The 27,393-nt window shown below is 42.1% G+C and overlaps 1 protein-coding gene and 1 pseudogene across 17 annotated transcripts in view; one reads left to right on the forward strand and one right to left on the reverse strand.

Moving 5' to 3' along the window:
• Nucleotides 1-866: 866 nt before the first annotated feature.
• LOC113937653 lies at nt 867-5,694 on the reverse strand (annotated as a pseudogene).
• Nucleotides 5,695-5,871: 177 nt separating this feature from the next.
• Nucleotides 5,872-27,393, forward strand: part of AAK1 (AP2 associated kinase 1) — a 170,407-nt gene continuing 148,885 nt past the window's right edge. For 3 of the 17 annotated variants that reach the window (XM_027622269.2, XM_027622258.2, XM_027622266.2), the window contains exons 1-2: nt 5,874-6,044; nt 6,332-6,721. In XM_027622269.2, coding sequence (XP_027478070.1) covers nt 6,559-6,721 — 163 coding nt within the window. In that variant the 5' untranslated portion in view covers nt 5,874-6,044; nt 6,332-6,558. Of the gene's footprint in view, nt 6,045-6,082; nt 6,287-6,331; nt 6,722-27,393 lie in introns of those variants that run through there. The other 14 variants (XM_027622261.2, XM_027622262.2, XM_027622270.2 and 11 more) reach the window with 8 other exon arrangements.

The raw sequence follows: 27,393 nt of genomic DNA on the forward strand, positions 1-27,393 counted from the left end.
TTTAAAAAAAAAATAAAAAGCTAATAGTAGTTTCTTTGAAAATATAGACAACAGTTTGATCAAATTAAATGGAGAAAAAATAAATATATAAGAGCTCAATCTAATTAGGACTCTGATAAGAAGCATTAAATATGTTTCAGTATTTTGATAGATTTTTTTCATTAAATTACTAATTTTTTGTTAAAAATATTTATTGAGCACCCACTATGTATGTGAGTCAACCACAAAGGACAGAAAGATGAGTGTGATGTAATCCTGAAGGCAGAAACAGGTTAACCAACAATGACAGTACGAATTGATTTGGGCTATAATGGAGGTACATTCAAAGTTCTACAGTAACAGTAAGTAGCAGAACACAGCAGGAGTAGCTGAAAGATTTATAGGGCAACTAAAAAGAGAAAAGGGATTTAGACCTCCAACAGGCTGTTGGACTGGATATGCTGAGAGGTCCTTGAAATTTTGAGCTTCATGAAGATAGTCAATGCAAAAAAAAAAAGTCAATAGCAGTTATCTCTGAGTGACTTTTATTCTTTATCCTACTTTCTTCAGTGGTTATGTAATTACTTTTCTAACCAGAAAACAAAAATAAATGTTCTTGTTAAAGAAGGAAAATGGTTGTTATAATTTCCCTTCTGCTAAACAGTGGTTCTCAAACTTGAATATGAATCAGAATCAGCTGGATGGTTGGTGAAAGGGGACTGCTGCCCCTGCCTCTACCAAAATACGTTCTAGCTGTTTCTACTACGATTGGGCCTTTCTTATCAGTTTTAGTTCCCGTCGTTTAATACACTTAATTTTACAGGATATTTTAAATTCCTTGAAAGGATTATATATATATATATATTTTTTTTTTTAAATAAGGAAGGCTTTATTTTTAAGGCAAAACAAATAGCACAAACACACATCCAAATGCACGTAAGTTCATTGGGTTTTATAAAAGAGAGAGCGGCACTCAGGTGTCAGTTATAACTAGAAACATCAAGGAGATGCTCCTGCTTCTGGTGGCATGGATACAACATGTGCTTGTCTAAAAAGTCATTCTGGGTGGCACCATTGTGGAAATGCATGACAAGAGTGAGGTGATACAAGGCAGAAATGCAGGTGGGTGAAAACTTTAAGACCCTTTTCACCACCCTAATGTGCTTTTGTTTTGCTCTGGGGAATTGAAGCAATCAGCAGGTCACCTTAAAAAGAACTTAAATGTCAGAGAACACTTTCAAATACCTAAGAGAGATTCAAGATTGTTATTAAAGTTATACAGGGGGTCAGTAGGAGAAAATAGTTTATGTTCTCAAAACCCAGGTTTCACACAATATGAAAAGAAGAGACTGATTTTAGTAAAGGCTGGTCTTTTTCATGATGCGCAGGAACTCCTGCTCATTGACTTCTCCATCTCCATCTCGATTAGCCTCATCGATCATTTCCTGTAGCTCCTCATCAGTGAGGTTCTCACCCAACTCCTTGGCCACACGCTTTAGATTTTTGAATGATATCTTCCCAGTTTCACCATCATCCAAGAGATTGAAAGCTTTCAGAATTTCTTCTTTGGTATCTTTCTCATTTTCTGAGTCATCACAGTCAAAAAGTCACTAAATTTCATTTTTCCTGTCCCTTCCTTATCGATTTTGCTTATCATTTTCTTGATCTCTTCTTTCTTGGGTTCAAAGCCCAGTGCCCTCATTGCCACCTTAAGTTCCTTAACATCTATGGTCCCAGTTCCATCAGCATCAAAGAGATCAAAAGCTTCCCGGATTTTCTGTTTCTGCTCTTCAGTAAGCTCTGGCTTAGGACTCATCCTTTTTCGCTGGGCAGATGATGCCATGCTTGCCTTCTTAAAGTTAGAGGCCATTGCCGATGGACTCCGCTGCCCGTTGTTACGGCAACCGACGTACATTGAAAGGATTATATTTTATTCACTTTTAGCTCCCTGCTCTCTTTTTAAGCACTAAGGAGTTGCTGAAAATAAATTTCTGAAAACCGTATCCCTGTGTACCATTTTTAGTGCTGGAGAAAATACAACAATGATAAATATGTCAATTATACCTCAGAAGAACAGGAAAGATATTTAAATTAAAAAAGGTTTTTAAAATGTTAAACCAAAAGTGTAGAAAAAAGTATATGGCTCTTCCCCTTAAGCGATGCATTTGAGTCATTCATTATTTAGTAATCCAATAGTTAATGATCTGAATGGGGCCTGATAATCTGTATCCCTAATAAATTCCACTGGACTAAAAGCTGGCAATATAGAATGGCTACATGGTGTAGTGAAAATGATGAGGGTTTTGAGGTCAGTCAGGTTTTGATTCTGCCTCTGCCCTTTACAGGCTCTGTGTAACAATAGTTAACATACATTAACTTGGCTCAGCCTGTTTCGACATTGACAAAATTAAGAGTAATGCGCCCCTCATAGGTGTATTGTGAAGACTGAATGATATGATTAAATATCCAACACAGTGCGGGCCTTAGTTAAGGTAGTTAGTTAAAGTCGGTCCCCTTCCCTTTGATTTCCTCTAAGGATGCACCATACATTGCCATAACTGGGTTTACTGTGACATGAGTTAGCCACACCACAGGGCAAATCATTTTCTCCTAACCTAACAAACCATGCACATCCCTCTGCTACTAACAAAATCTTCACTGTTCATCTATAAAATTGGGGATAATAGTATAATAGTATCTACTTTAATATAATAGATAATAGTATTTACTTTGCAGAGATGCATACAAGAGGATTAAACAAGATATGTTAAGTGCTTAATACAGTAACTGGCATATGGAAAATACACAGTAAATGTCACTTTCTTTTCCCCTTCTCCTACTCTCTCTCTCTCTTTTTTTTAATGGGGTAGGGGTTGGGGCGAGGAACAGAGGGAGAGAGAGAATCTTAAGCAGGCTCCATGCCCAGCGCAGAGCCTGATCTCACAACCCTGAGATCAAGACCTGAGCCCAAATCAAGAGTCAGCTGCTTAACTTACTGAGCCACCCAGGCGCCCTCCCCTTCTCTTTGATTAGGTATTTATCCATAGTATCTCCTAAACTAAGTTCAAAAGCTTACCTAGTCCAGAATACTTGAAATCAATTTTTCTACCTTTATCAGATTGCTCTCTTACATGTCACATTTAATTTGAAGTCAATTATTTGGCTTATTTAAATACTGGTAAGGACACATACCAAATAAACTTTTGTATTGAATGCCCAAGGAGATAAGTAGAAGACTGTTCCTGACTTTGAGTACTTGAGGTGACAATATACATGAAAAGTGGAATAGGAATACAACAAAGCGTGGAGCAAATTACAAAGAAAGGGAGTGTGGTAAAAGTTTTGGGATTATGGTGGCTGATCTGTGATTATTTTGCACTCAGGAACAAGAAAATTATTAAGAGTTGTAAGAGGGCACTGGTTTTATGGCTGAGAAAATAGGTCCAGAGATCCAAGTGGTCTAGGGCACAGCTATGGAGTGGCAGATATTTCCTGTCTCCTGGTCCCTTGCTACTTGCAGATGTTTCTAACTATTTTCTAGTATTTTAATCAGTTTATATTTTTTCTTTCTAAGTAGGCAGTTTAGTGTAGCTAGTTAAACACTGGGCTGTAAAGCCAAAATGTCTGAGTTTGAGCGCTAGCTTTGCCGGTCACTATCTGTGTGACTTTGGGCAACTCATTTATCTCTGTGCTTCAGATCCCCCATCTAAAAAATGAGTACAATTAATATTACCTTATTTCATAGGGTTGTTATGAGGATCAAATAATTTATTATATGTAAAGGATTAAAAACTGGAGTTTTGTCCTTATGATTGTTATTAGTCTCTGAAAGAATGGAAAGCAAGAAACCCAGTGTTCTAATGTTTTTTCTTTCTTTTGCTTCTTTAAAAAAAAACAAAACTTCCTCAAAGCATCAGGTGGATGCTTGTTAGCTGCCTTAATCCTATCAGAAAAAAACAAGTTTTTGTTCCTCGGAAGTGATAGTTGGGATTTGCATAAGTCTGGCCTAGTCTGGTAACAGGAATGTCTAGAAAAGTAAAAACTGAGATAGCAACAGATTCTAGGACCCAACAGAACTTCTTCAAAAAAGTCAGCCAAGATCAATAGATGAAAGATGGAGGTCAATGAATCTAATTCCAATGAGCTTTCCCATCTATTTTAAGGTCTATTCCAAACTTCCTTAAGACAAAATCTAGCCTTTTAAGGAAAGTGCAGAGAACATGCCTCTGTGGGCTTCCTTTGAGGGAATGTTTTAGCAGGTGCTGCATTCCACCCTGGAGGTGGCTGCATGAATTTGTGAACTGAGGCGACAACATTGACTCCCTCTGGAAGAAAAAATGCTGTCTCTACACAGGAAGCTTAACTACAAAGGCACCACTTGAAAAAAGGAGGCGGGGGGAAAGGAGGAGGAGGAGGGGGAGAAGAAGAGAGGAAGAAGCAGCAGTCACGGCTCAGTTCAGTCAGGGCTCAGTTCAACATTCAGATTACAGAAGGCAAGGAACCCCCCCCCGTCCTCCCTCCCCCCCCCCCCCCCCCCCCCCGTACCTCTCTGTCCTCTCCTCAAATGTCTATTGAAAACGTTCTGGGATGAAATTACAAGCCAATAGCGCTGTCGCAGAATTAGGGAGAGCGGGTGGAGGTGAGAAATAACCTATATTTATGTGGTTAGAAAAATCATGGATTTTGGGGGGCAGCGGAGGGGGGCCAGGGATTTGGAACTACCTTCACCATCACCCATCAGGAAATCTAGGGATGGAGAAGGGTACTAACCGGCCTTCCAAATCTTCTGCATTTGGCAGATGAAAATCACGTTGTCCACCCAATGGACTTTGGCACTCAGGCGGTATCAGGGTAAAATAAACATCAAGGAGGAAATCTTTAAGTGAAAAAGAAAGAACAGAAGGTCAGCCTTGGGTTTTTGTGTGAGGGGATTTGTGAAGGTCAGGCCCACCCACAGCATCAGGAAAGGTGGAAGAATTAAGCGTCACTGTCGCCAGCCAAACCCTAAAGTCTGGGATCAGAGCCAACAATTTGGATCTGCTGGTACCCTAGGATCTGCCCCGTATACACCCCTGAAGTTTCTCGGTTTGAGTCTCGCGTGTAGATTCCCAGACGAAACACAGTTTTCTCACAGTGCCTAGCTCAGAGCTGACCGCGGAGCAGTTCTCAATAACAACTGGGAGCAAAAACAGCTTTTGAGGTTGCGGGCAGAAGGGTACTGGTTTTACTTGGGGTTGGCGTTCGGGTGTGGCCTTGTACCAACTGCCAGCAAAATTCTCCCGATCACCCCTTGTCTTCCACTTTCTGCCCAGGTGACGTCGTTAAGCCTCGCAGGACAGGCTAGGGGCTAACAGGTTAAGCCGCGTCCTTCAGGTGTCAGCCTCGATCCTTTCGGAAACAACCATCCCCAGAATCCCTTGTGCAGGGAGGTCAAGCCGCAAATAAGATGGCTCCAAAAGGGTGGTACATGCAGCAGTTTCCTAGTCCTTGGCAGTTTCTTTACCGGATGTATTTAAATAACCGAATCCCCACAAATGCACCACCCCACTAACCACCTTCGAGGCCGAGGAGGCCACCGCAGCCACCTCGCTCACTCCTTCTGGGGCATCCTGGGAGTTGTAGTCCAGCCGCTGGGTTGAGCCGAACTACCTTTCCCATGGTGCCATGCGGGCCGGGCGATAAAAGTTCTTTTCTAAAACTCTCTCCACACTGAGACACCCCCATCCCGGGTCCCCTTCTCTCCGACGACTCCTTCTCGTCTGTCGCGACTTGAGCGGCAGCAACAGGACGACCTCGGCCCGTCGCCGCGCCGTCCCGCGAGGCACTTCCGGCGGCGGTTCACTTCCTGGTTGGGTGGATGGAGCCGGGCGGGAGCGCGCGCGGGGGAGGGGCGGCGGGTCAGTCTCCGCTGGGCGCTCCGGGGATCAGCTGGCGGGCGGGCGGGCGCCGAACGCGGCCCCGGCTCTCGCTGCAGCGCCGCCTCTTCTCCGCGTCGCAGGCCGGCCCGGCGGTCGTGACAATGTTGCAGAGCTGGTAGCTGGGCGCCAGCCGCCGAGCTGTCTCAAGTGGGTGCCGCCGGGATGCTGCCTCTCGGGGTGGCGGAGAGACCCGGGAGGAGGGGGAGGCAGTTCCCGGCTCGGTCGGCGCTGCCCGAGGCGGCCGAATCCTCCCTTTTTCCGAGCCGCGGGCACCAGGGTCCCGGGCTCTGCCGGGTTTTCAGCCCTAGGGTTTTTCTGCTAGGAAAATGCATGAAGCGTTTCCCCGGGATGATGGCTTTTGCTCTCTCCAGGACTCAGCGGCTGAATTCGTAAGTGTGTTACTGATTCATCCTCTCTCTCTTCTGTCATCACAGGTTTAAACTTACACGAATCGCTCTCTTGAGGAGGAGGGGACCGGGCGCGATTGACACGCATATTCCTATAGGCATCCTCCCTCAGCCCCCACCCCCACGGCCGGATTCGGGTGGCTCCTCTCCGAGCTGAAATCCGAGAAGAAATCCTTGGATCTCTTGTTTTCTTAAAAAAAAAAAAAAAATCCAGAAACCGTCGGTATTTTGCTTTACTGCTTCCTATTCGCAAGATGAAGAAGTTTTTCGACTCCCGGCGAGAGCAGGGCGGCTCTGGCCTGGGCTCCGGCTCCAGCGGAGGTGGGGGCAGCACCTCGGGCCTGGGCAGTGGCTACATCGGAAGGGTCTTTGGCATTGGGCGACAGCAGGTCACTGTGGACGAGGTGTTGGCGGAAGGTATGGTGGGACTCTTTCAGTGCGCCGTGAATTAAAATCTTATGCTGATGCAGCAAGACTGGTTTCTAGATGTTCAGTGTATGAATGGGTTTTGACCAGTTGACCCTCCCTTCCCCCTTCCCTTGCTCAGTGAATCATTGTCCTTGAGAAATTTAAAACTGAGATTTGGAAGTGACAGGGCTTGTGGGGTGGAAGGACGTTGCTGGAAATTGTTTACCTCAGTGGCCTTTTATTTTATTATTTTTTTAAAAATTGGCAAGCCAATTCTTGTCTGCCTCACTGAATTATAAGGATCAGATGAGAAAACACATGTGTGAAAGTGTAAAGCTTCACATCAAATGTAGGGTGCTGGGCTTGTCATCCTCCTTAAACTTGAAATTGTGATGTGAGGGCTGAAGGGTGGAGATGGAGTAGCTTTAAGAAGAGAGAGGGGTTTCTCCTTCTACCCAACTTTCCCACTCCCAGGAGTAGGCATTTGAGGAAGAGAAGATTTTCAGAGAATGGGAATATGTTTTTCTAGGAGCCAAGCTCTTGGTGGATTTTACTAGTTTTGTTTCCTGACCCAACTGTAATCAGGTCCCCAGGATGTAGCCAAGATAACAGAAATTACATGAGATGAATGTGGTTATTTTGAAAGCAGTCTACTAGGCCCCTCTTCCTCCTGTTTTAGTTTTTATTTTTATTTTTTGCCAAAAGAATTACTTGAGAGGAGCATCTGATTTTTGTTTTTCCTCTATTGGAGAAGATGTTATTTAGATCTGCTGTGTAAATTCTCTCCATGTGTGTTGATCTATCTATAGATATGTAAATATATATTTTTGTCTCCCAGGCTTTCTGGAAATCTTTGCATGTATCTTTTGGTAACCTTAACCTCGACCTTCATAATTACGCCAGAATCATACTTTTCACAGCCCATTGCCTGCCTTGTGTGCTTTTATTTTTAATAAAAGCAGCAATTTTCTTGGCATGAAGCTATTCAAACTAATTGGATGGGGCCAACCTGCTGTAGGTTGTGTTATGGGCTGAGAGGGGGGATGGGGGAAGGGGGAGGCTTCTGTTACTGCAACATGGTGGTTTTGGGGGGGACAGTTTATTAGCTGGGGAAGGAGCCTTTTTGCAAGCTAAGGTTGAAGCAGAGGTCCTAATCTGGGCCTGGGAGATGCCTGTCACAGTGAGTGTTGCAGGCAGGTGGGTTGAGAGGATGAAGAAGCTGTGTTTGGCTTTCAGCTTGTGCAAGTACTGGGTTCAACTTGGGCCCATTTTTCTGGGGTTAGGGTGGAAGCCTTTACTTTAAAAACACTTAACAAAAAAAGATCTGACAATTAATGTCCTTGTGAAATTCTTGCTCTTTTCCATTCTCAACACTGCTCTAGGTGGACTTAATCCGGGGCCTGAGTCACTGTCCCTCTGGATCTTTCCTTGTGGGCTTTGGTGCAGGATGGGAGATGCTTCTGTGCCCGCTGCCAGATCCGCACCCTTGAGTCTGATCTGTGTCTTTCATCCCTGTGCCAAAGCCCTTAACTGGAGAAATGGAGAAGGAGTACGTGAGAGAGAAATCAGGAGGAATGAGGGGGCACAGAGCTCTTTCCTTCTCTTTGAATGGCTTCTGCTGACCTTATAGCCTAGGAGCATTTTGTTCAGCTAGGATATTGTCTTACTGTAGTTGGTGCTACCCTAAGCAGTGCCTGTTTTCAGAGTCTGAATGATGGGAGAAAGAGAAAAGGCAAAATTGGTCTGTGTTATCTAGGCTGTCCTCCTCTTCCCTGAAATTCATCCCTGAGAACTGCACATCATGCGTTATGGTATTTTTACGTGGAACTTAGGGCTCGCAGCTCTGCATTCATTTATTCATTCAACAAGCAGTTATGGTGTATTTATTGATGTGCCAGGCACTGTGCTAGGCCCTGGGGATATGACATAAAACTAGATACTATAGTTTACAGACTATGTTGAGAGATGGAAAACAGCCAGTTAGAATAGAGTGATATGTGCTATCGCAGAGACAAGCTTCGGGTGCAATGGCCCCCAGTTTTAGAGAGCCAAGAATTACTTTCTGCAGGAAGTGACTGACCAGAGAATGAGTAGGAGTTATCCAGGTGTGGAGACAGCATGGGCCAAGACTCAGAGCATCAGGAGAGAGTCTCATGTAAAACTGGGTCTGGCGATATTGCTCTCTTTATATTCTTTGACTATAGGTGAGTTTGAATTTGTGGCTCTTAGAAGTATATGGCTATATAGGAGACTGTATACAAATTATTTATGTAGCACCTACTAAGTAAAAAAGGTAGCACTGAGTTCTGAGAGGGACGATAGGGAGGTCTAAAGGGTGATGTCTGCCTTTAAGGAGCTGCCAGTGCATTTGGTAAGACTAGGCAAATATTCACACATACAGTATAGCATGGTTACCAGCAGTGTCTATAGAGTCAGGCAGATCTAGGTTCAAATTCTGCATCTGTTCTTTACTAGCTGTGAAACCTTGGATAAGACATTTCAAAACTCTTGAATCTGTTTCCCTTTGGCAGTGGTTCTTAAAGTATGGAGTCCTGGATCAGGAGCATCAGCATCATATGGAAGCTTGTTAGAAATGCAAATTAGGCCTCACCCCATAAACCACGAGGGTGGGGCTTTAACAGATTTCTGGAGAGATTGTGATGCAAGCTAAAGATTGAGAACCCCTATCCTGTGGAGTGGTCATGAATATCAAATGAGGCGATGTATGTGAATTATTTAACATTTTTCAGGTGTTCAATGAATGGTAGCCATTATTTGCCAGCAACATTATATCCTATATGTAGTTAAGGGAGAGTGGGGGGGTGGTGTGAAGGTTGGTTTGGCTATAGCAATCTGCAGCAATCCTTTTCCCTGTTGTGGGTGGACAGAATCAGATATTTTTCTGCAGAAGCCTCACTAGCTCCTTGAAGGGTCAACACATGTTTTGGGTGACCATGTTCCTTCCTGCACCCTCTTCTTTTTGAGTCCCCAGGTGTGGACCTAACCACCAGTCCCAGCCAGAGTTGTCCAAGGATGATGAGGATTGTGCATCGAGTTGCCGGGGCAGTGACCAGGCAGTTTGGGAGGGTGGGCTTTAAACACAGACTCTTCAGCACCACATCCTGCCTGTCACCCCTGTTTCTATAAAATGGGTATCATTCTATGCTTTATAATGAGGAATGCAGGAACACCGAGGAAGAGGTGCTGGAGTAAGACAGGAGAATACGTGGGCTGCCATCTCCCCATCAGCATCAGCCCTGCTCGCCTGCTTTCACTTACTAGTCCATTGGGGCTTGTTTGGGGGAAGTGAAGTTCTAGACCATGAGTTCAGAGGGATATGGCTGTCTCCAGGCTGGATATTTTCTCTACTTTCTCAGTGAGGATGCCATGATGACTTCCTAATCATGTCTGAGGTCATGGGCATGTGATGTCAAGGGAAGATTTGGTTTAAGCTTCTGGAATGAGCTCAATGGGAAAATTGGAGCAATGCTCAGAGAAGGCTGAAGAGCTGTGCTTTTGTTATATGTCCTTAGCTATATGAGACCTTACATCTAAGCTTTAAATAATAAATGTTTGTTAAATACCTGCTGTATCCAAGACCACTTTCCAGAACTGCATCAGTTCTATATAAGGTGGACCACATGCCCCATCAGAGCAGTTTCCTTACTTCCACTGAAGGAATCCAGGTCTAGAGTTAATGAGAACTGAGTGAGTTTCCGTACTAGTAAACTTACAATTTCTTCTACCAACATCACAAGGTAGTGTGGTTTAAATACTTAAAACAAACATATGTATACATGTACGTATATCTGTATACACACATGTGTAGCATATAATTACATCGTGTTGGTATTGATATGATGCACACATGTATTCATTTAGTGAATGTTCATTAGGCCTTCTTTGTGGCAGGAACTGCATTAGATTCCAGAATTACTAAGATGAATAGGATGTGGGCCTGGCTCTTAAGGAGCTCATAGACCAACAAATAAAGCTAAGATCAGTGTCCAGCCCTTGGTATGGCCCTTGATATATGGTAGATGATAAAAGATGTTATGAGGTGATAAAGAGAAGGGGCCTGAGGGCCAGGGTTTAGAGATGAAGTGTGGTTTGAACAGGAATGGAAATTGCCCAGCAGATGGTCCAGATGAGGGTTACCCAAGGCCTTCCCAGCAGAGAGAGTAGTATATGCAAGTGTGGAGTGGTGAAAAAGTATGAGTTCAGGGATACTGACTAGTGGTATCATCTGGGTTAGTACGAGTTTCCCTTCCAGAGGCAAGGAAAGAAGGAATGGTAGAAGGAAATTGTTTTACATTTGTTTCCTGGCTGTTCACTTGCTGCTCGCTTTCTTCAGTGGCCCTGGGTCTCTGGAGTAACTGTTGAATAGATCTCCAGTATGCACTGCTCCCATCTGTGCAAGAGCCCTATGCTAACCGTGGGGCAAGGGAGGGATAGTGTTTGGGGGCAGGGGAGCGGGCCTGAAGGTTCAGTGAGAGGCAAGCAGCTTGAAGGAGAAGCAGGTGGGGAAGTGGGATGACCAGTGTTACAGAAAGGAGTAGATGAGGGGGAGAGTGAGGATATGTGTGACCAGAGCGGAAGGTATGTTGGAGAGAAAAGAAGAGGCAGCGAGGTTCTGGAGAGCGTTAGTGCCAGGCAGAGAGGTTGGTTCTAAGCACCTGAGGTCTTCTCTGACGCAAACACCAATTTGATCCCTCCCACTTCAGATGTCTTTGCCTGCTGGGAAGTCGGTTTTTTAGTGGCAACTGCAGATTTTCAGGGGGTGGTTTGTGAATGGTGTCTTCTTCCTGGCTTCGGGCATGATGACGGTTATAGCTTTGCTAAATATAGCCAAATTTAGAATTCAGAAATGAAATCCAGAATAAGCAATTGCATGGTCAAAGCCTTTCCTTTGGTCTTTCTAACAAAGTCACACTCATTTAATGAGAGATGATAAAGAGAAACAGTTTCACATGGGTTCTGAGTGGGAGGGTAGGAGGGGAGGCGTCCACTTGTACCTCAGTAGCTAAAACTGCGTGTAGAGTACACGGGAAAAGCTTGATAAATGTTAATCCAGTACATGTGACATACGACTGTATCAGAGCAGTCATTGCAGTATTTGAAAGGTGACCCCTCAGAGAGGGGACCAACACCACCACGCACCTTCATTTTGTGCCCTTCAAAGGATAAATGCTTTCTGAGCCTGCTTAAGAAGTAACTGTGACATCTGCATTTGAAAGAGCCAAACAGTGATAATAATAGAAATGGTATTGTCTATTGAAGTAGCATCTGGCGCTGTGAAGTAGCAAAGAGTAGCCTTCAGTCGGCTTTTCTGGAGCCATTTTTTTGGTGTGGTAGAAGGAGCACTGCAGTTTAAATGGGGAGATCAAGGTTTGTTGGTTCATTCATTGCTGTACGGAGCACTCACTATGTGCTGGGCATCAGCCAGTGAGAAATGACTCTGCCTTGAGGAACTCCTAGTGCTAGAACTTCAGATACATGAGCCGGTAGCTCCAAGTGCTGGAGTGGAAGGCTATAAAAGGGGTAAGGCAACAGACATGAGGCAGCAATTAATTTTGTGGGGTCAGGAGTAGTCAGGGAAAGTTAAAGGTGATATTTGAGGTAGGTCTTCAAAATAAGAATTTATTACTAGGTGGACAAGGTTGAGAGAACATTCAAGGCATAGAGAATAACATGGCCAAAGACAAAAAGTAGGAAAGTGCACTGCTTGTTGGGAGCTTTATGTTTTGAGATAGCATAATAGCATATTAGCATAATCTATTAGTGGTCCAGGGCTATGCTGTCCAGTAAAGTAGCCATAGCCACATATGACTGTTTAATTTAAATTATTGAAATTAAAATTCAACTTTAATTGTTCAGGCACACTAGCCACTTTTCAGTTGCTTAATAGCTACATGGTTTGGCTACAATTTTGCACAGTACAGATAGAAACTATTTCATCATCACAGAGAGTTCTATTAGACAGTGTTGGTTTCGAGCAATGATGGCTAAACTTTTTGCATAGAATGGCACTATCATTTAAACATTAACCTCTTCATTATATGTATGCTTGTTTCTTTATAATTATATGCATGTCCTGCTATTATTAGCTAATATCTGAAGGTACAATATATACTTAAAATGAAGTTCATCATTTATGATAGTACATGCAAATCTGTATTTTAAGTCATCTGGATAGGTTTTGGTGAATTTCTTGTCATATCTTACCAGATTTTAATTGTTTCTACATTGTAATGTGACTGATGAAAAGTACACCAGGAGGGGTGCCTGGGTGGCTCAGGTGGTTAAGTGTCTGCCTTCAGCTTAGGTCATGATCCCAGGGTCCTGGGATTGAGCCTATCGGACTCTCTGTTCAGCGGGGAGCCAGCTTCTCCCTTTCCCTCTGCTACTCCCCCTGCTTGTGTGCCCTCTTTCTCTCTAATAAATAAATAAAATTAAAAAAAAAAAAGAAAAGTACACCCAAATAGGAATGAGGCACTGCCATAGTTTTGTTGTTTGTGTATGCTTATGTTATCTTTAATCCAAGGTATCTTCACAGGAATCTTTTTAAGCCCCTTTTTGCTTTATGAGGATTAATTCATTTAAAACAAATGTGATCAGTGAATCCACTTAACCAAGCACATGAACTGTAGTACATCGCAGTCCATGTCAGCCTGTGCTATGGAGCTTCCATTCTTTCCTCATTATTCCATCAGATTCATTCGAGACCCAGGACTGACATAGAGACTGGATGGGAACACTAGTGTTAGGCCATCTAGTAAATATAAATAAAGATAAAAATCTTATTTTTTAAGATGGAAATCAATATAAGTGGAGAGTCTCATCTATATATTTTTCTACCCCGGTGGATTGTTTTGTGTACCTCTGTTTGGAGACCACTGGTCCAGAGCAGTGGTTCTCGACCAGGAGCAGTTACCCCCAAGTAACATTTATTAATGTCTGGAGACATTTTTGATTGTTACAGGGTGGGAGGTAATACTGGCATCTAGGGGGTATAGGCCAAGGATACTGCTAAACATCCTACAGCCTACCCAGTAGCCATCCCTTCCCACCACAACAAAGAATTATCCAGCCCAAAATGTCAGTAGTGCCAAGGTGGCACAACATGACGTGTTGACCATTGTGGGGAAGGAGAGAGGAGTCAGGGATGGTGCAGAAGGGTCTAATCTGACTTCAGGTGAATCGCTTAATTTTTAAAATCATTTTCTCAGAATCAATGAGCCAGCAGTCTTTCTGTTTAACCTGTTATGGTTAAAAATCTTCATGTCATTTTCTTTATAAAATGGCTACTTCCAGAAATAAACCAATGAACTAAAGGAGATAGAATGGTAAGTCTTTGTAGGCTCTGGCCGAGGGAGTTGTAACTATACCACTGGCTGAATATGGAGTATGAACTTAGACAATTCTCCTTATATTCTCATTGCTCATATCTGAGCAGCCCAAAAGTATTGTGGAAGCATTTTCTGACTTGAAATTGTTTATAGGGAGGTTCAGTTGGGAAGAGTTATTAAAAATCAGAATGTTGTGGGCGCCTGGGTGGCTCAGTCGTTAAGTGTCTGCCATTCGGCTCAGGTCATGATCCCAGGGTCCTGGGATCGAGTTCCACATCAGGTTCCCTGCTCAGCGGGAGACCTGCTTCTCCCTCTCCCGCTCCCCCTGCTTGTGTTCCTGCTCTCGCTGTGTCTCTCTCTGTCAAATAAATAAATTCTTTAAAAAAAAAAATCAGAATGTTGTGAGAGAAGATGTTGATAATTCTTTGTACAAAGAAGAATTTTCAGGAAGAGTCTAGCACTTGCAATTAGGGATTTTGGGTTCAAGTTCTTTGACTACTATTTCCAGTGTGGCTTTGGGGAAGTCATGTAACCTATGTGAGCCACTGGTTCCTCGTTTGTAAAAAATGTCCTTCCTGCTGTCGGGATGTTGTGACCATGAAACGAGAGGGCATGGGGATAATGCAGAGTGCAGAAGAGACAGCTTGCCCTGCCAGCCAGGAGTAGCAGGGGTTACTGAGCATGTATGGTATTTTCAGCCCTACGATGCTGTGGCATACAGAGAAATAAGGGAAGATTTGGCTCCTGCCCTCCTTGTTGACATAATGTGAGCAATATACATGAAACAAAAGCACCCTACAACAGGGTGTGTGGTGTAGTGTCTAAATTCTGGAGGTGTTGAGGGGAAGGAGACCAGTGAGGACTGAAATGGTTAGGAAACATTTTGTGAAGGTGGATAGTTTTTTTTTTTTTAAGATTTTATTTATTTATTTATTTGAGAGAGAGAGAGAGAGAGAGAGAGAGAGGAGAGCATGGGGGGGGAGGGTCAGAGGGAGAAGCAGACTCCCTGCTGAGCAGGGAGCCCGATGCGGGACTCGATCCCCGGACTCCGGGATCATAACCTGAGCCAAAGGCAGTCGCTTAACCAACTGAGCCACCCAGGCGCCCTGAAGGTGGATAGTTCTTAACGGAATCTTCTCTGGAACCCCTTCAAGTAACCTTGTTTTAGGGAACACGTCTAGTTCTGCACGCTTGCATATGTTATATTCTTAGCAAAGTTGAGAGTATTGCAACATTTTTGGTTTCTTTTGAGGAACAAAATTGCCTACATAAATAAATCATATGTTCTGTGCTTATACCCAAAGTAAAAAAGCCTTTTCATTGCATGTGATTTTGAATCGCTCAGCAATCCTGGCTGCAATATTTTGTGCCTCCTTCCCCTTCCAGGATCTAGTATTACTAGTCTGCTATCTTTATTTTTAGTGTATTATGTATACTTTAAACAATCTCAGTTCTTCTTTTGAGTTTTGGACAATTGTTAGGGAAGAGGAGTCCTTCTTATGAGTGACACTTCCATCTTGGCAGAGGGCGAATTCCTCAAGTTGGAACAAAGTTGAAAGAGTGAAAATCTGGAGTTTCATTCGGAGCCTGCTGTGAGTGAATCAGCCTGAACTGGTCAGTTTTCTCCTTGGGCTCTGAGTTCACCTTGGCAGACAGTGGATGGCAATGCCAACTGAAGCTTTGTTATTCCTGATTTCTGAAGAGCCGAGAGATAATTGGATGAAAGAGTTTATGGCATCCCTATATTATTATCATAGAAGGCCAAGCATAGCATTGATGTTAGATTATCATTTGTAATTATAATGATCTTAAATAATGATGCCTTTCATCTGGGACTTGGATCCTGGAGAAAGCAATATAATGCCATGTAATTTTGTTTGCTGCCTATTTTTGAGGATGCTTACAGCTATTGTACTGGGACCTTTAGGGTGAGAGAGAGATTATTGTCCGTCTGGTACAGAGCATGAATTTGAGAACAAAATGGAGACTTTATTACCCTTTACGAACAAGAAAAAAAGAAGAGGACTCTGGCCTTGTCAGTTGGTCCCCTTTTGGAGGATTGGGGCTTGAGCAACATTTATGGAGGTGGCAGGTCTCCTGCAATTCCCCCAACTCATCATTTTCCCTGGTCAGTGAATCTTGTTTCAGGAAGTGCTGATTATCCTACCGGTTTGTTAGATTTGTTTAATTTCCCTTGCCTAGCCCTGTTCCTCAGACCTTTGTCCCCTACTGTTTTTAGAAGCCTGGGCATCTTGGTGGTGGGGATTAGTCAGTGCTGGGAGAAATAATTCCATCTGACCTTTTGGCTATGGAATAATCTTGATTTGACCAGAAGGGGTAACTCAGTAATGATTGAGGAAAGTGTGCTATCCGGTACTGTCTTTCCTCCCCTATCCCCCAGAATAATGGAAGCACTGTGATGTTCTCCTTAGGAGAAGATTTCTGAGTTTAGCCCCATGTGCGGTGGTTTAAAAGCATGGGAATTGGAGCTAGGCAGCCCTTGGCCTGAATCCTGGACCTGTGATGTTGGGCAGTGAAGATCCTGGCTTCATTTGTAAAATACGGCTAATACTGTGGTTGGTTGTAAGGATTAGATGAAATCATGCAAAGTGATTAGTATAGTGCCTAGCATATAGTTAGCAGTCTATAAATGGTAACTTAGTGTTTGAGTGCATGAGCTTTGTTTTTATCAGGCAATATTTGTTTTGCTGTGTCTATAACCTGGTGAAGTTAGTGTCCTGGAGATACACACACACACACACACACACACACACACACATCTTTCAATCTCAAAAGTAGAAATATGAGTTATATCTTAACTATATAAAGGAACTCAGACTATTTAAATGAATGCTATACTATACTCAGAAGATAGAAAGATAGATAGATAGAGATGAGGAATAAGGAGAAGAGAATCCCCGATAAATATCGTGGTTTGATTTTTTTTTTTTTCCTGCTTGAAAGCCACCTGTGTGTTGGAAAATTTCCCCAACCTGTCATGTGATTATTAGTATGAAGGGCCTCTCTGCCGCTGAGGAACGCCTAATCCCAGCTGCCTATCCAGCTTTAAATTCTTGCACTCTAACACAGGTTATCTGTTTCGTCTAGGCCTGGTGCCCTCCTCATCTCCCTTGTACCGCGGATTTAGTTCTTTCCAGTGCTTCACTCGTAGTGCTCTCTGTGCCTGGGATCCTCTCCCCTGCCCACCTACCTTAATCCCACCTAACCTCTTTACAGTCCATCCATTTCTCCTGTCCTGTGGTTGCTTGTCATTCTTGCTGCTTTTGTTGACTCTTTGGGCCCATAATCTCAAAGTTTTGTTTTGCTATTTATCTATTTCATTTGTATCTACTTTCCAGTGTTAGATAATTCTTAGGAGGCAGGGTGTAAACCTTAGGTTTATTTTGTATCCAATTCAGGACTCTTACATTTAAGCAACAGTGGGTACTAGAGAATAAATTAATTGAAGAAATAATACAGTAAATCAATACTAATTCAGATTTACTGGGTAGGCACTACAGACCAGACAAATGTGAGATATACAGACCTCCCTATTCCTATTCCAATAATATAGTAGATCTGTTTGGGACCTTATTACAATGATAAGAGCTATCAAATCTTGTAAGTTTGGTAAAGTTGAAAAATAAACTCAAAGTAGAACACCTTCCAGAAAAATCACATAAATCTCTTTATTGATTGTATTCAATTATGGATACCTAATGCTATCAATCTCAAAAGTAGAGATACAAAGTGTAAGTATCTTAACTATATAAAGGAACTCTAAAACTATGTCACTCTATATTACAAAGATGGAGAAGATTGGGTCAAGGATCAAAAACTCAGAAGTAACTAGAATTTGTCTTTAAGTGAGGCATGCATTAAGTTTCTAGCTCGTGGTGGTTTTTGGCCTGCGGTAAATTAGGACAGTGATTCTCAACTTATATTTAGGGTAGTGAGCATGGGAGCAAAGGACAGATAGGAAAGGAATATATAATTTGTAAAAGCACAGACTAACCCCAGGTCCAGCTAGGAAAGGAGGGACCTCAGAGAGAATGGGGAGTGGTTGTATACCCTCTTAAGAGGTATATTGTAGTCCTAACAGGTTGAGGGAAGGGAGGACATGAGACTTTTATGTTTATCAAAGAGAATATGGTTTTGTTTCTTTAAATATTTATTTATTTAGAAACAGCACAAGCGGGAAGGGCAGGGGGAGAGGGAGAGAGAGAATCTCAAGCAGATACCACACTGAGTTCAGAGCCTGATGCAGAGCTCAGTCCCAGCCCCCAAGATCATGATCTGAGCTGAAACCAAGAGTCGGGCGTTTAATCGACTGCACCACCCAGGTGTCCAAGAATATGGTTTTTATTTATTTATTTATTTATTTTTAAAAGATTTTATTTATTTATTCATAAGAGACAGAGAGGCAGAGGCAGAGGGAGAAGCAGGCTCCCCGCTGAGTAGGGAGCCTGAGGCAGGACTTGATCCCAGGACCCCAGGATCATGACCTGAGCCGAAGGTAGACGCTTAACTATCTGAGCCACCCAGGCACCCGAGAATATGGTTTTTAAAAGATTCATAAATATAACACTAGTAGCTCAGTTATAAATTGAGTCTATAGAGGTGGTACCTATAATTGATCACTGTATGTAGCTCTTAGAACATAGACAGGCACTTATTTCTCCCTGTTCTTGCTACGTTCAGAGAGAAGCAGTGAAAAGGGGGATCATCAGTAAATCTTGCCCAGTGATTTGCTCTGTGAGCTCTGTGATCTTGTTGAAAGATCAGATCTTGGGGCGCCTGGTGGCTCAGTTGTTAAGCGTCTGCCTTCGGCTCAGGTCATGATCCCGGGGTCCTGGGATCGAGCCCCGCGTCGGGCTTCCTGCTCAGCAGGAAGCCTACTTCTCGAACCTCTCCCACTCCCCCTGCTTGTGTTCCTTCTCTCGCTGTGTATCTCTGTCAATAAATAAATAAAATCTTAAAAAAAGGAAAGAAAGATCAGATCTTGGTGGCTCTCTGACCAATGATGAGAATTCACTTGAAAAAAGTTAATTGGGGGATAATGTAGACTTTCTCAGAAAATGAAGTATTTCTTTCTCTTTTAAAAACATAATTTTAGATTATTAATATGTTATGTTCATATAAAATGGGCCATTTAAGTGGCTCACCCAGCAATTTTGGAGTGATTTTAAGGTGATATGATAGAATAATGTCCAAGTCTGTATATTCAAGTTCTGATTCGGGGTTTAACTCATATGAACGAACAACTATATCAGGTAAGGGAAGTAGATTGTGTAGTCTCTCTCAGTGATCTGGGACACATGACCTCCCTTCTGTGAGTGTGTTTTTCCTTATATAAATATGGAGATCACTGGTGGTCTCAAAGATACTTTCTAACTGGAAGACATGATTTTTAAATTCTGTAGTTTCTGTTGAGACTGTTTGAGAGGGACAGTGGCGTGGGTTGGTTAGGTTGAAGTGTCAGACTTGTGTAGCTGGGACTAAGACAACATTCCTGAGATGGGTTGTTAATCTTGGCTTACGCATGAGCCATACTGGGAGGTGTTATTATTAGTGGAGGCAAAAGATTCTATTCCTTTTCTATTTACCTTCTTCCATATCTCTCCTTTAAACTTGAAAAATTGGTGTTCATAATTAGATGTTGGAGGTGAGAGGAAGCTAGGTTGAAGCTTGGGCTTCTGGCTTAAGTGACTGGGTTGTTAATGGTGTCAACAAAATGAAGAAAGAACAGTGTGTAAGGGAAAGAGAATGACTTTAGTTTGGGGCTTTTTGGTGTGAAGCACCAGTGAAAGTCCAAGGGTGGATATGGTTTAGGACACTGGAGGATAGGACTGGCCTGGATTTTAGAGAAAGGTTTGGTGAGTGTTGTCCTATAACCACATGATATTAATGAAAAGTGAAATGGAATGAGATCTCACAGGGAGACTGTGTGGAAGAAGAGAGAAGTGGGGTATGGGTAGATAGAGGAAGAGTAGCACACCTGGAGTAAAATCCGAACTCCTCACTCTGACCTGCAGACCCTGGCTTATAAAGGCTTATATCTCTCTTCACCAAAATCCTGTGTGCTCTTTAGCCACAATGATTCCCCGTTATCTCTTTTGAGCATTTAACATCGTTTCCTCTTTGGTATCTCAGGCTTGGCTGGTTCTTTTGCCTGGAATGTTTTTTTTTTTTTTTTTTTAAGATAGAAAGGAAGAAATGAAGGACGGAGGGGAAAATAGAAAAGAAGAAAGGAAATGCAAAAGGAAGGAATGAAATAAAGTGAAAGAGGGAAGGAGGGGATAGATACTTGGATAGAAAAATATATTAAAATCTATTTTAAAAATAATATTACTAAGTAATTTTTTGTTGAAGTATAATTTACAGTGTTATATTAGTTTCAGGTGTACAACATAGTGACTCAACAATTCTGTACGTTACTCAATGCTCACCACAATAAGTGTAGTTACCATCTGTCACTGTTATTACAGTATTTTTGACTATATTTCCTATGCTGTACTTCTCATCTTTATGATTTATTTATTTTATAACTGAAAGTTTGTACCTCTCGATTCCCTTTATTTCACCTCCACCCACCTCCTGTCTGGCAACTACCAGCTTGCTCTTTGTATTTAAGAGTCTGTTTTTTTGTTTCTTTGTTCATTTGTTTTGTTTTTTAGGGTCCCTGTATAAGTGAGATCATGCAGCATTTGTCTTTCTCTGACTTATTTCACTTAGCATAATACCCTCTAGGTCCATCTGTGTTGCTGCAAATGGCAAGATTTCATTTTTTCTATGGCAGAGTCATAGTACATTTTATATATATATATATATATATATATATATATATATATATATATACACCACATCTTTATCCATTCATCTATTGATTGACACGAGTTGCTTCCATATCTTGGCTATTGTAAATAATGTTGCAATAAACAGGGGTGCATATATCTTTTTGAACTAGTATTTTTGTTTTCTTTGAGTAAATACCCAGTAGTGGAATTACTGGATCATAGGGTATTTCTTTCTTTCTTTTTTTTTTTTTTTAAGATTTTATTTATTTATTTGTCAGAGAGAGCACAAGCAGGGGGAGTAGCAGGCAGAGGGAGAGGCAGGCTCCCCGCTGAGCAAGGAGCCTGATGTGGGGCTCCATCCTGGGACCCTGGGATTATGACCTGAGCTGAAGGCAGACACTTAACCAACTGAACTACCCAGGCATCCCAGGGTATTTCTTTTTTTAATTTTTTGAGGAACTGCCATTCTGTTTTCCACAGTGGCTGCATCAATTTACATTCCCAACAGTGCACAAAGGTTTCTTTTTTTCCATATCCTCACCAGCTTTTGTTATTTCTTATTTTTTTTATTCTAGCCATTCTGACAGGTATAAGGTAATAATCTCATTGTGGTTTTGATTTGCATTTTCCTGATGATTAGTGATGTTGAGCATCTTTTTTTTTTTTTTTTTAGCATCTTTTCATGTGTCTCTTGGCCATCTGTGTGTTGTCTTTGGAATATGTTTATTCAGGTCCTCTGCCCATTTTTTACTTGGATTATTTGGGCTTTTATGGTGTTGAGTTATATAAGATCTTTATATATTTTGGATATTAACTCTTTAGCAGATATATCATTTGCAAATATCTTCTCTCATTTAGTAGGTTGTCTTTTCGTTTTGTACAAAACAACACAAAGGCTTTTTATTTTGGTGTAGTCCCAATAGTTTATTTTTGCTTGTGTTTCCCTTGCCTTAGGAGATGTATCTAGAAAAAATATTGCTGCAACTGATGTCAAAGAAATTACTGCCCATGTTTTCTTCTAGGAGTTTTATGGTTTCAGGTCTCATAAATAGGTCTTTAATGCTTGGAAGATTCTTCTTCCTGATCTTTCCATGGCTGACTTCTTGCCATTCAGACCTCACTTAAATCTTACCTCAGAGGGACCTTCCTTCACCATCCAATATAAGGAACTTACCATGTTTTATTTTGCCAGGTAGCCTGTATCAACTAATTCTTGCTTGTTGTTTATCTCCCTCCATAGGATTATGACCTTAATGAAACAGAGGCGTTGACCGACTTGTTCATTGTATATCCCCAGTTCCCTCTGTAGCGCCTGACACATCTGAGTTGCTCGGTGAAAACCAGTTGAAGGAATGAATGAGCAGATGGAGGCAGAATGATTGGAGATATAGATGTAGAACCAGGAGATATTAAGTGATGGAAATGAATACTAAGTAGATTTAAAAGGAGGAGAGTGTAGATACTTCGGGGTGTTAGAAATCAGAAAGGTCATGATAAGGATGGAAAAGTGTTTATTGGGTTTGGAAACATGGAGATTATTCATGAGCTTTGTTAGAGCAGTTTAAGTGGAGCAGTAGAGTCAGGAGGCAGTGATAGGAGTGAATGGGAAGTCAGTTGGATGCTGAGTCACGGAGGAATTTATTATTTTTAATGGTGGAAGAGTCTTGAGTACATTAAACAGAGAAGTAGCCAGTAGAAAGGAAGGGGTTGGAAATAGAGTACAGGGGGGATTATTGATGGAATAGGACTGAGGAGTTGATGACAGGTCATGGATAGAAACCTGAACTCAGGTGTAGGAGAGGACTTTGGACAAGAGAAAGAGCACTTCATTCACTGACCTGGAAGAGGTCATTTCTCCTGGAAGGAGAAAGAATGGTACAGAAGATAAGAAATTGGTGAGGTTTGACAGGTTGAGGGAGTTCTTGCCTCATGGCTTTTGTTTTCTTTTTTTTCATACCTCCTAGCTTTTGTTTTCTATGCTGTGGGGGTAGAAGTTGAATGGGGGGTTACAGAGAGTAAGGAAGGATGGGGAGAAATTCCTTAGGTTTATGAAGAAAAGGACTGACAAGATAAATAGAAGAGTGGCCTGGTCATTTGGAAAGCCTGTGTGAGATGACTCATCGTGGGAAGACAGGTGTTCCTGACCCCTGAGTTTTTTATCAGTTTTGAAAATGTACTATTTTGGATAGGACTTTTTCTGAAACAAATTATATATTTCCTGTCTTCTAGATTATATGTCATGGAGGTAGTGTGATGTGGGTAGAAAGTACGCCTGATCAGAACCTGTGTGGTGACCACCATGCCCTATACTCTGGACAGCTTACTTCCCAACCCTGTCCATCTGGGTTCTTGTCTGTAAAATGAGGATGACATGATGGTGACGTTACTTTCCAAGTCTAACACCTCACCATTCTTTTATTTCTCAAATGCGTTGTTATTAGATCTGTTAGGATCTTTGCTTGATATGGGTAAGACAGTTTGCTCCTGAATAAACTGCTCCTGGCTTGCACTGCTTGTAGAATTTCATATTTGTGCTTTATTGTGTTTTTCTTTCTTCGGAGACTGTCCCTCGTCACTTCTTGCTGCTATCCGTGTGCCTTCCTGAATTAGTGCCTCTCTAATTTGCTGCTTTTAATCTGCAGTGGACTCGGAAACCAGATGACTAAGCCTGTTAGAACCGTGTGCAACAGTAAAGAGGCTGTGAGTGAGAGTTGGAGGGTCTTGCTTGTGATTAAAGTACAGGAGCTGCTGAGCATGGGCTTTGTCTCCTTTTGGCACAGAAATTAGTTTTTTATGCCTCATGTTCCAGAAAGGTTGAGTTCTGAAGAGATAACGAGTTATCATTTGATAGTTCTTATTCATTAAATGTGCTTAGAAGCATTTGTCTGAAAAGTTGAGTATCAGTGCTGTAGGGACCTAACCTATTTCCATTTTCCTTCCTACTTTCTATCCCTTCTCATCCTGTCTCCCACCCACCCTCCTCATACACAGAAGGCCCTTCTCCACACTTTCAATGGAAGGCAGTGTTGTAGGCACTGTTATAATAATATCTCATTCAATTTCCATTTATTTGAAACCACGGAGAAGTTTCCAGGATTATAACTCACTGCTCAATGCTGTATATGTTTGTATCTCAGTTAAGGGCCTCGCTGGAGACTCTCAACTGGTATTTGGTGTCGGGGGCTGGAAAACTTGAAACAATGAAATGAATGCTAGTTCCATATATGTGTGGTTGATAATGGAAGAAAGCAATCATGAAGCCATAAAATATTTTTTTAAGTTTTTTTTTATTTATCTCTACTCCCCATGTGAGACTCGAACTCATGACCCCAAGATCAAGAGTCACATGCTCTTCCTGACTGAGCCAGCCAGGCGTCCCTCATAAAATATTTTTTTATACAAATTAATCCATAGAGATAGTAGAATAGTTAGAAGATAAAGTTAGACAAAGAAAGAAAATATTGGGGCACCCGGCTGGCTCAGTCAGTAGAACCTATGACTCTTGATCTTCTGGTTGCGAGTTCAAGCCCCACGTGGGGTGTAGAGATTAACTGAAAAAAAAAAAAAATCTTAAAAAAAAATATTACCCATAATCCTATAGATCACCATTGTTAATGTTTTGGTGTGCCTTCCAGACTTGTGTATTTTTTATAAAACTAAGAATATACTTCACATCATCCTCTGTAATCTGCTTTTTCACCTAGCAGTATATCCTAACTATCTTTTTGTGTTATATGTTTGCATCATCAGTTTTAGTCCATTGTATGGATGTGTCGTGATTTATTTAGCCAATCTCCTATGAGACATTTAGGTTATTTATAGCTATTATGAAATAACCGCAATGAGTATTTTTCAAGCCTTTGGGTACTTGTTCTGTTACTTCCTTAGAATAAATTTCTGAATGTGAAATGGCTGGATCAAAAGATACGCATATTTTAACTTTTCTTTTTTGAGATTTTATTTATTTATTTGACAGCAAGAGAGGGAACACAAGCAGGGGGAGTGGAAGAGGGAGAAGCAGGCTCCCCGTGGAGTAGGGAGCCCGATGCGACGCTCGATCCCAGGACCCCGGGATCATGACCTGAGCCGAAGGCAGATGCTTATCGACTGAGCCACCCAGGCACCCCAATATTTTAACTTTTGATATGAATTATAAAATAGCCTCCAGGGGCTCCAGGGGCTCAGTCGTTAAGTGTCTGCCTTCAGCTCAGGTCATGATCCCAGGGTCCTGGGATCCAGCCCTGCATCGGGCTCCCTGCTTGGTGGGGAGCCTGCTTCTCCCTCTCCCACTCCCCCTGCTTGTGTTCCCTCTCTCGCTGTCTCTGTCTGTCAAATAAATACATAAAATCTTAAAAAAAAATAGCCTCCAGAAAGATTAAACCAATACATACTTACATAAGAAATGTATCTTTTTTTTCTTTTAAGATGTATTTATTTATTTGAGAGACAGAGAGGGAGTGTGGGGGGGGGGCGGGGGGGGATAGAATCTCAAGCAGATTCCCTGCTGAGCGAGAAGCCTGATGTAGGGCTTGATCTCAAGACTATTAGATCATGACCTGAGCCAAAATGAATAGTCAGATGCTTAACTGACTGAGCCACCCAGGTGCTCAGGAAGTGTATCTTCTTTATGAGGTTGGACATGTTCTCTTTGTTTCTTTCCGTCTGTCTGTATGTCTTTTTATCTGTCCTTTATATTTCTTCTGTGTTGCTTTTTTTGTTTGTTTGCTCATATTCCTGTTACAGTGTTCATCTTCCTTAACAATTTACAGAAGTTCTTCACATATTTAAGATGTTAATCCTTTCACAGACATATACATTGCAGACTTTTCCCCCCTATTTTGTCATTTACTTTCTGTTAAAGTGGGGTTTTGCAGGTATTTTTAATCCTTGTGCAATCAAATATGTCAATCTTTTCCTTTATGATTTCTGTCTGAAGAGTCATACTTGGAAAGGCCTGAGGAGAAATACGGAATACAGAAATACAGGGCCTAGATCACAGAGACCCCGTGAGTCTGGTTTATCTTTTGAGCAGTAGGGAAGCCAGTCAGGGTTTTAGGAGGGGATGCCATGATCAGATTTGCAGTTCAGTTACATATGTGAATGATGGGAAGGAGCTGAGTCTAGAGCCTCTGGGAGGCTGTTGCCATGATCCAGGTTAAAGGCAGTGAGGGTCTAAGTGGCAGAACACTAATAGGAACAGAGAAGAATGCAGACAAATATTTAGGAGGTTCACATAGGACTTGGATGCTTGATTGGATTTCGGGGTTGAAAGAGAGATAGGGAATCAAGCGTGATTCCAGGCTTCTAGTTTGAGTGCGCAGGTGCATGAGATAGAAGTGGCACCAGCTGAGCTGTATTATTCAGGAAGAGAGGGAGGGTGGAAAGAGGGAAGACACAGGTTTAATGAGGAAGATGATGGGTTTGATATGATCAGTTTGCCCTGTGTCTGGGTTTTCTGCTGTTGTGTAACAAACTACCTGCAACCCCAGGGACTTAAAACAACAATGGTTTATAATTTCTCAAGATTCTGTAGGTTGACCAGGGCTCAGCTGAACTTCTGCCGGGGTTTCCACTTATCTAATTTAGGGTCTGTTAAAATTGTCTTTACTGCTACTATGCTATGATATACCTGAATTCAGAACATCCCAACATGGACTTGTATATCTCCCTCCCTGCCTTCCTTCCTTCCTTTTTCTTTCCTTCTTTCCTTCCTCTTTCTTCCTTCTTTCCTTCTTTTCTCTCTTTCTTTCTTGTGGGAGGCAGAGGGAGAGAGAATCCCAGGTAGACTCCATGCCCAGTGCCAAGCCCGATAGGGCTCAATCCCACAACCCTGAGATCATGACCTGAGCCGAAATCAGGAGTTGGACACTCAACCAACTGAGCCACCCAGGCACTCCAGTACATCACATTTCTGACACCATGTTGCATCCTTTACAGAAATATATGTCAGAGAAATAGAAGAAGCCCTATGGATCTTATCTGTAGAGCTCTGGTGTTTTTCACTCTGGGGGATGCACTACAGTGAGAATTGGGTGAAGGTGTGCCTTTTACAAATTTTGATTGCTTATTTATTTCTGATAAAGTGGGATAAGGGCTTTGGGGAACTTGGGCAAATCATTTTTAGGAAAAAGAACCTAGGGAAGTTGAATACTATGAAATTGATTTGTTTGGAGTTGTCCATGTGGACAACTTGTACTTGTACTCAAGTTTGAGAAGTCAAGAGTGAGAAGACCAATGGGCTGAGAATGGAATTGAGGTTTAGGAAGATTTAAACGATAGCTTGGTAAGGAAAGCCCTTTAAAGGAGACTGAGAAAGAATATCCAGCGAGGTTTGGGGAGAATCAGTAGACTGCAATGTCTGTCTCACACACGTGGGACCTTACAGAGGTAAGAAATCAGAGTCTAGAAGAGGATTAAATGCCCCAGAGTGGTCAGGTAGGATAAAGACTGGAAAATGTCCTCTGGATTGGACAGTGGGATGACATTGGCCTCCACAAGAGTGGTTTCAGAAGAGTAGTGAGTTGATGGTGGGTGC

This window comes from Zalophus californianus, chromosome 8, assembly GCF_009762305.2.
Source record: "Zalophus californianus isolate mZalCal1 chromosome 8, mZalCal1.pri.v2, whole genome shotgun sequence".
Taxonomy (NCBI): domain Eukaryota; kingdom Metazoa; phylum Chordata; class Mammalia; order Carnivora; family Otariidae; genus Zalophus; species Zalophus californianus.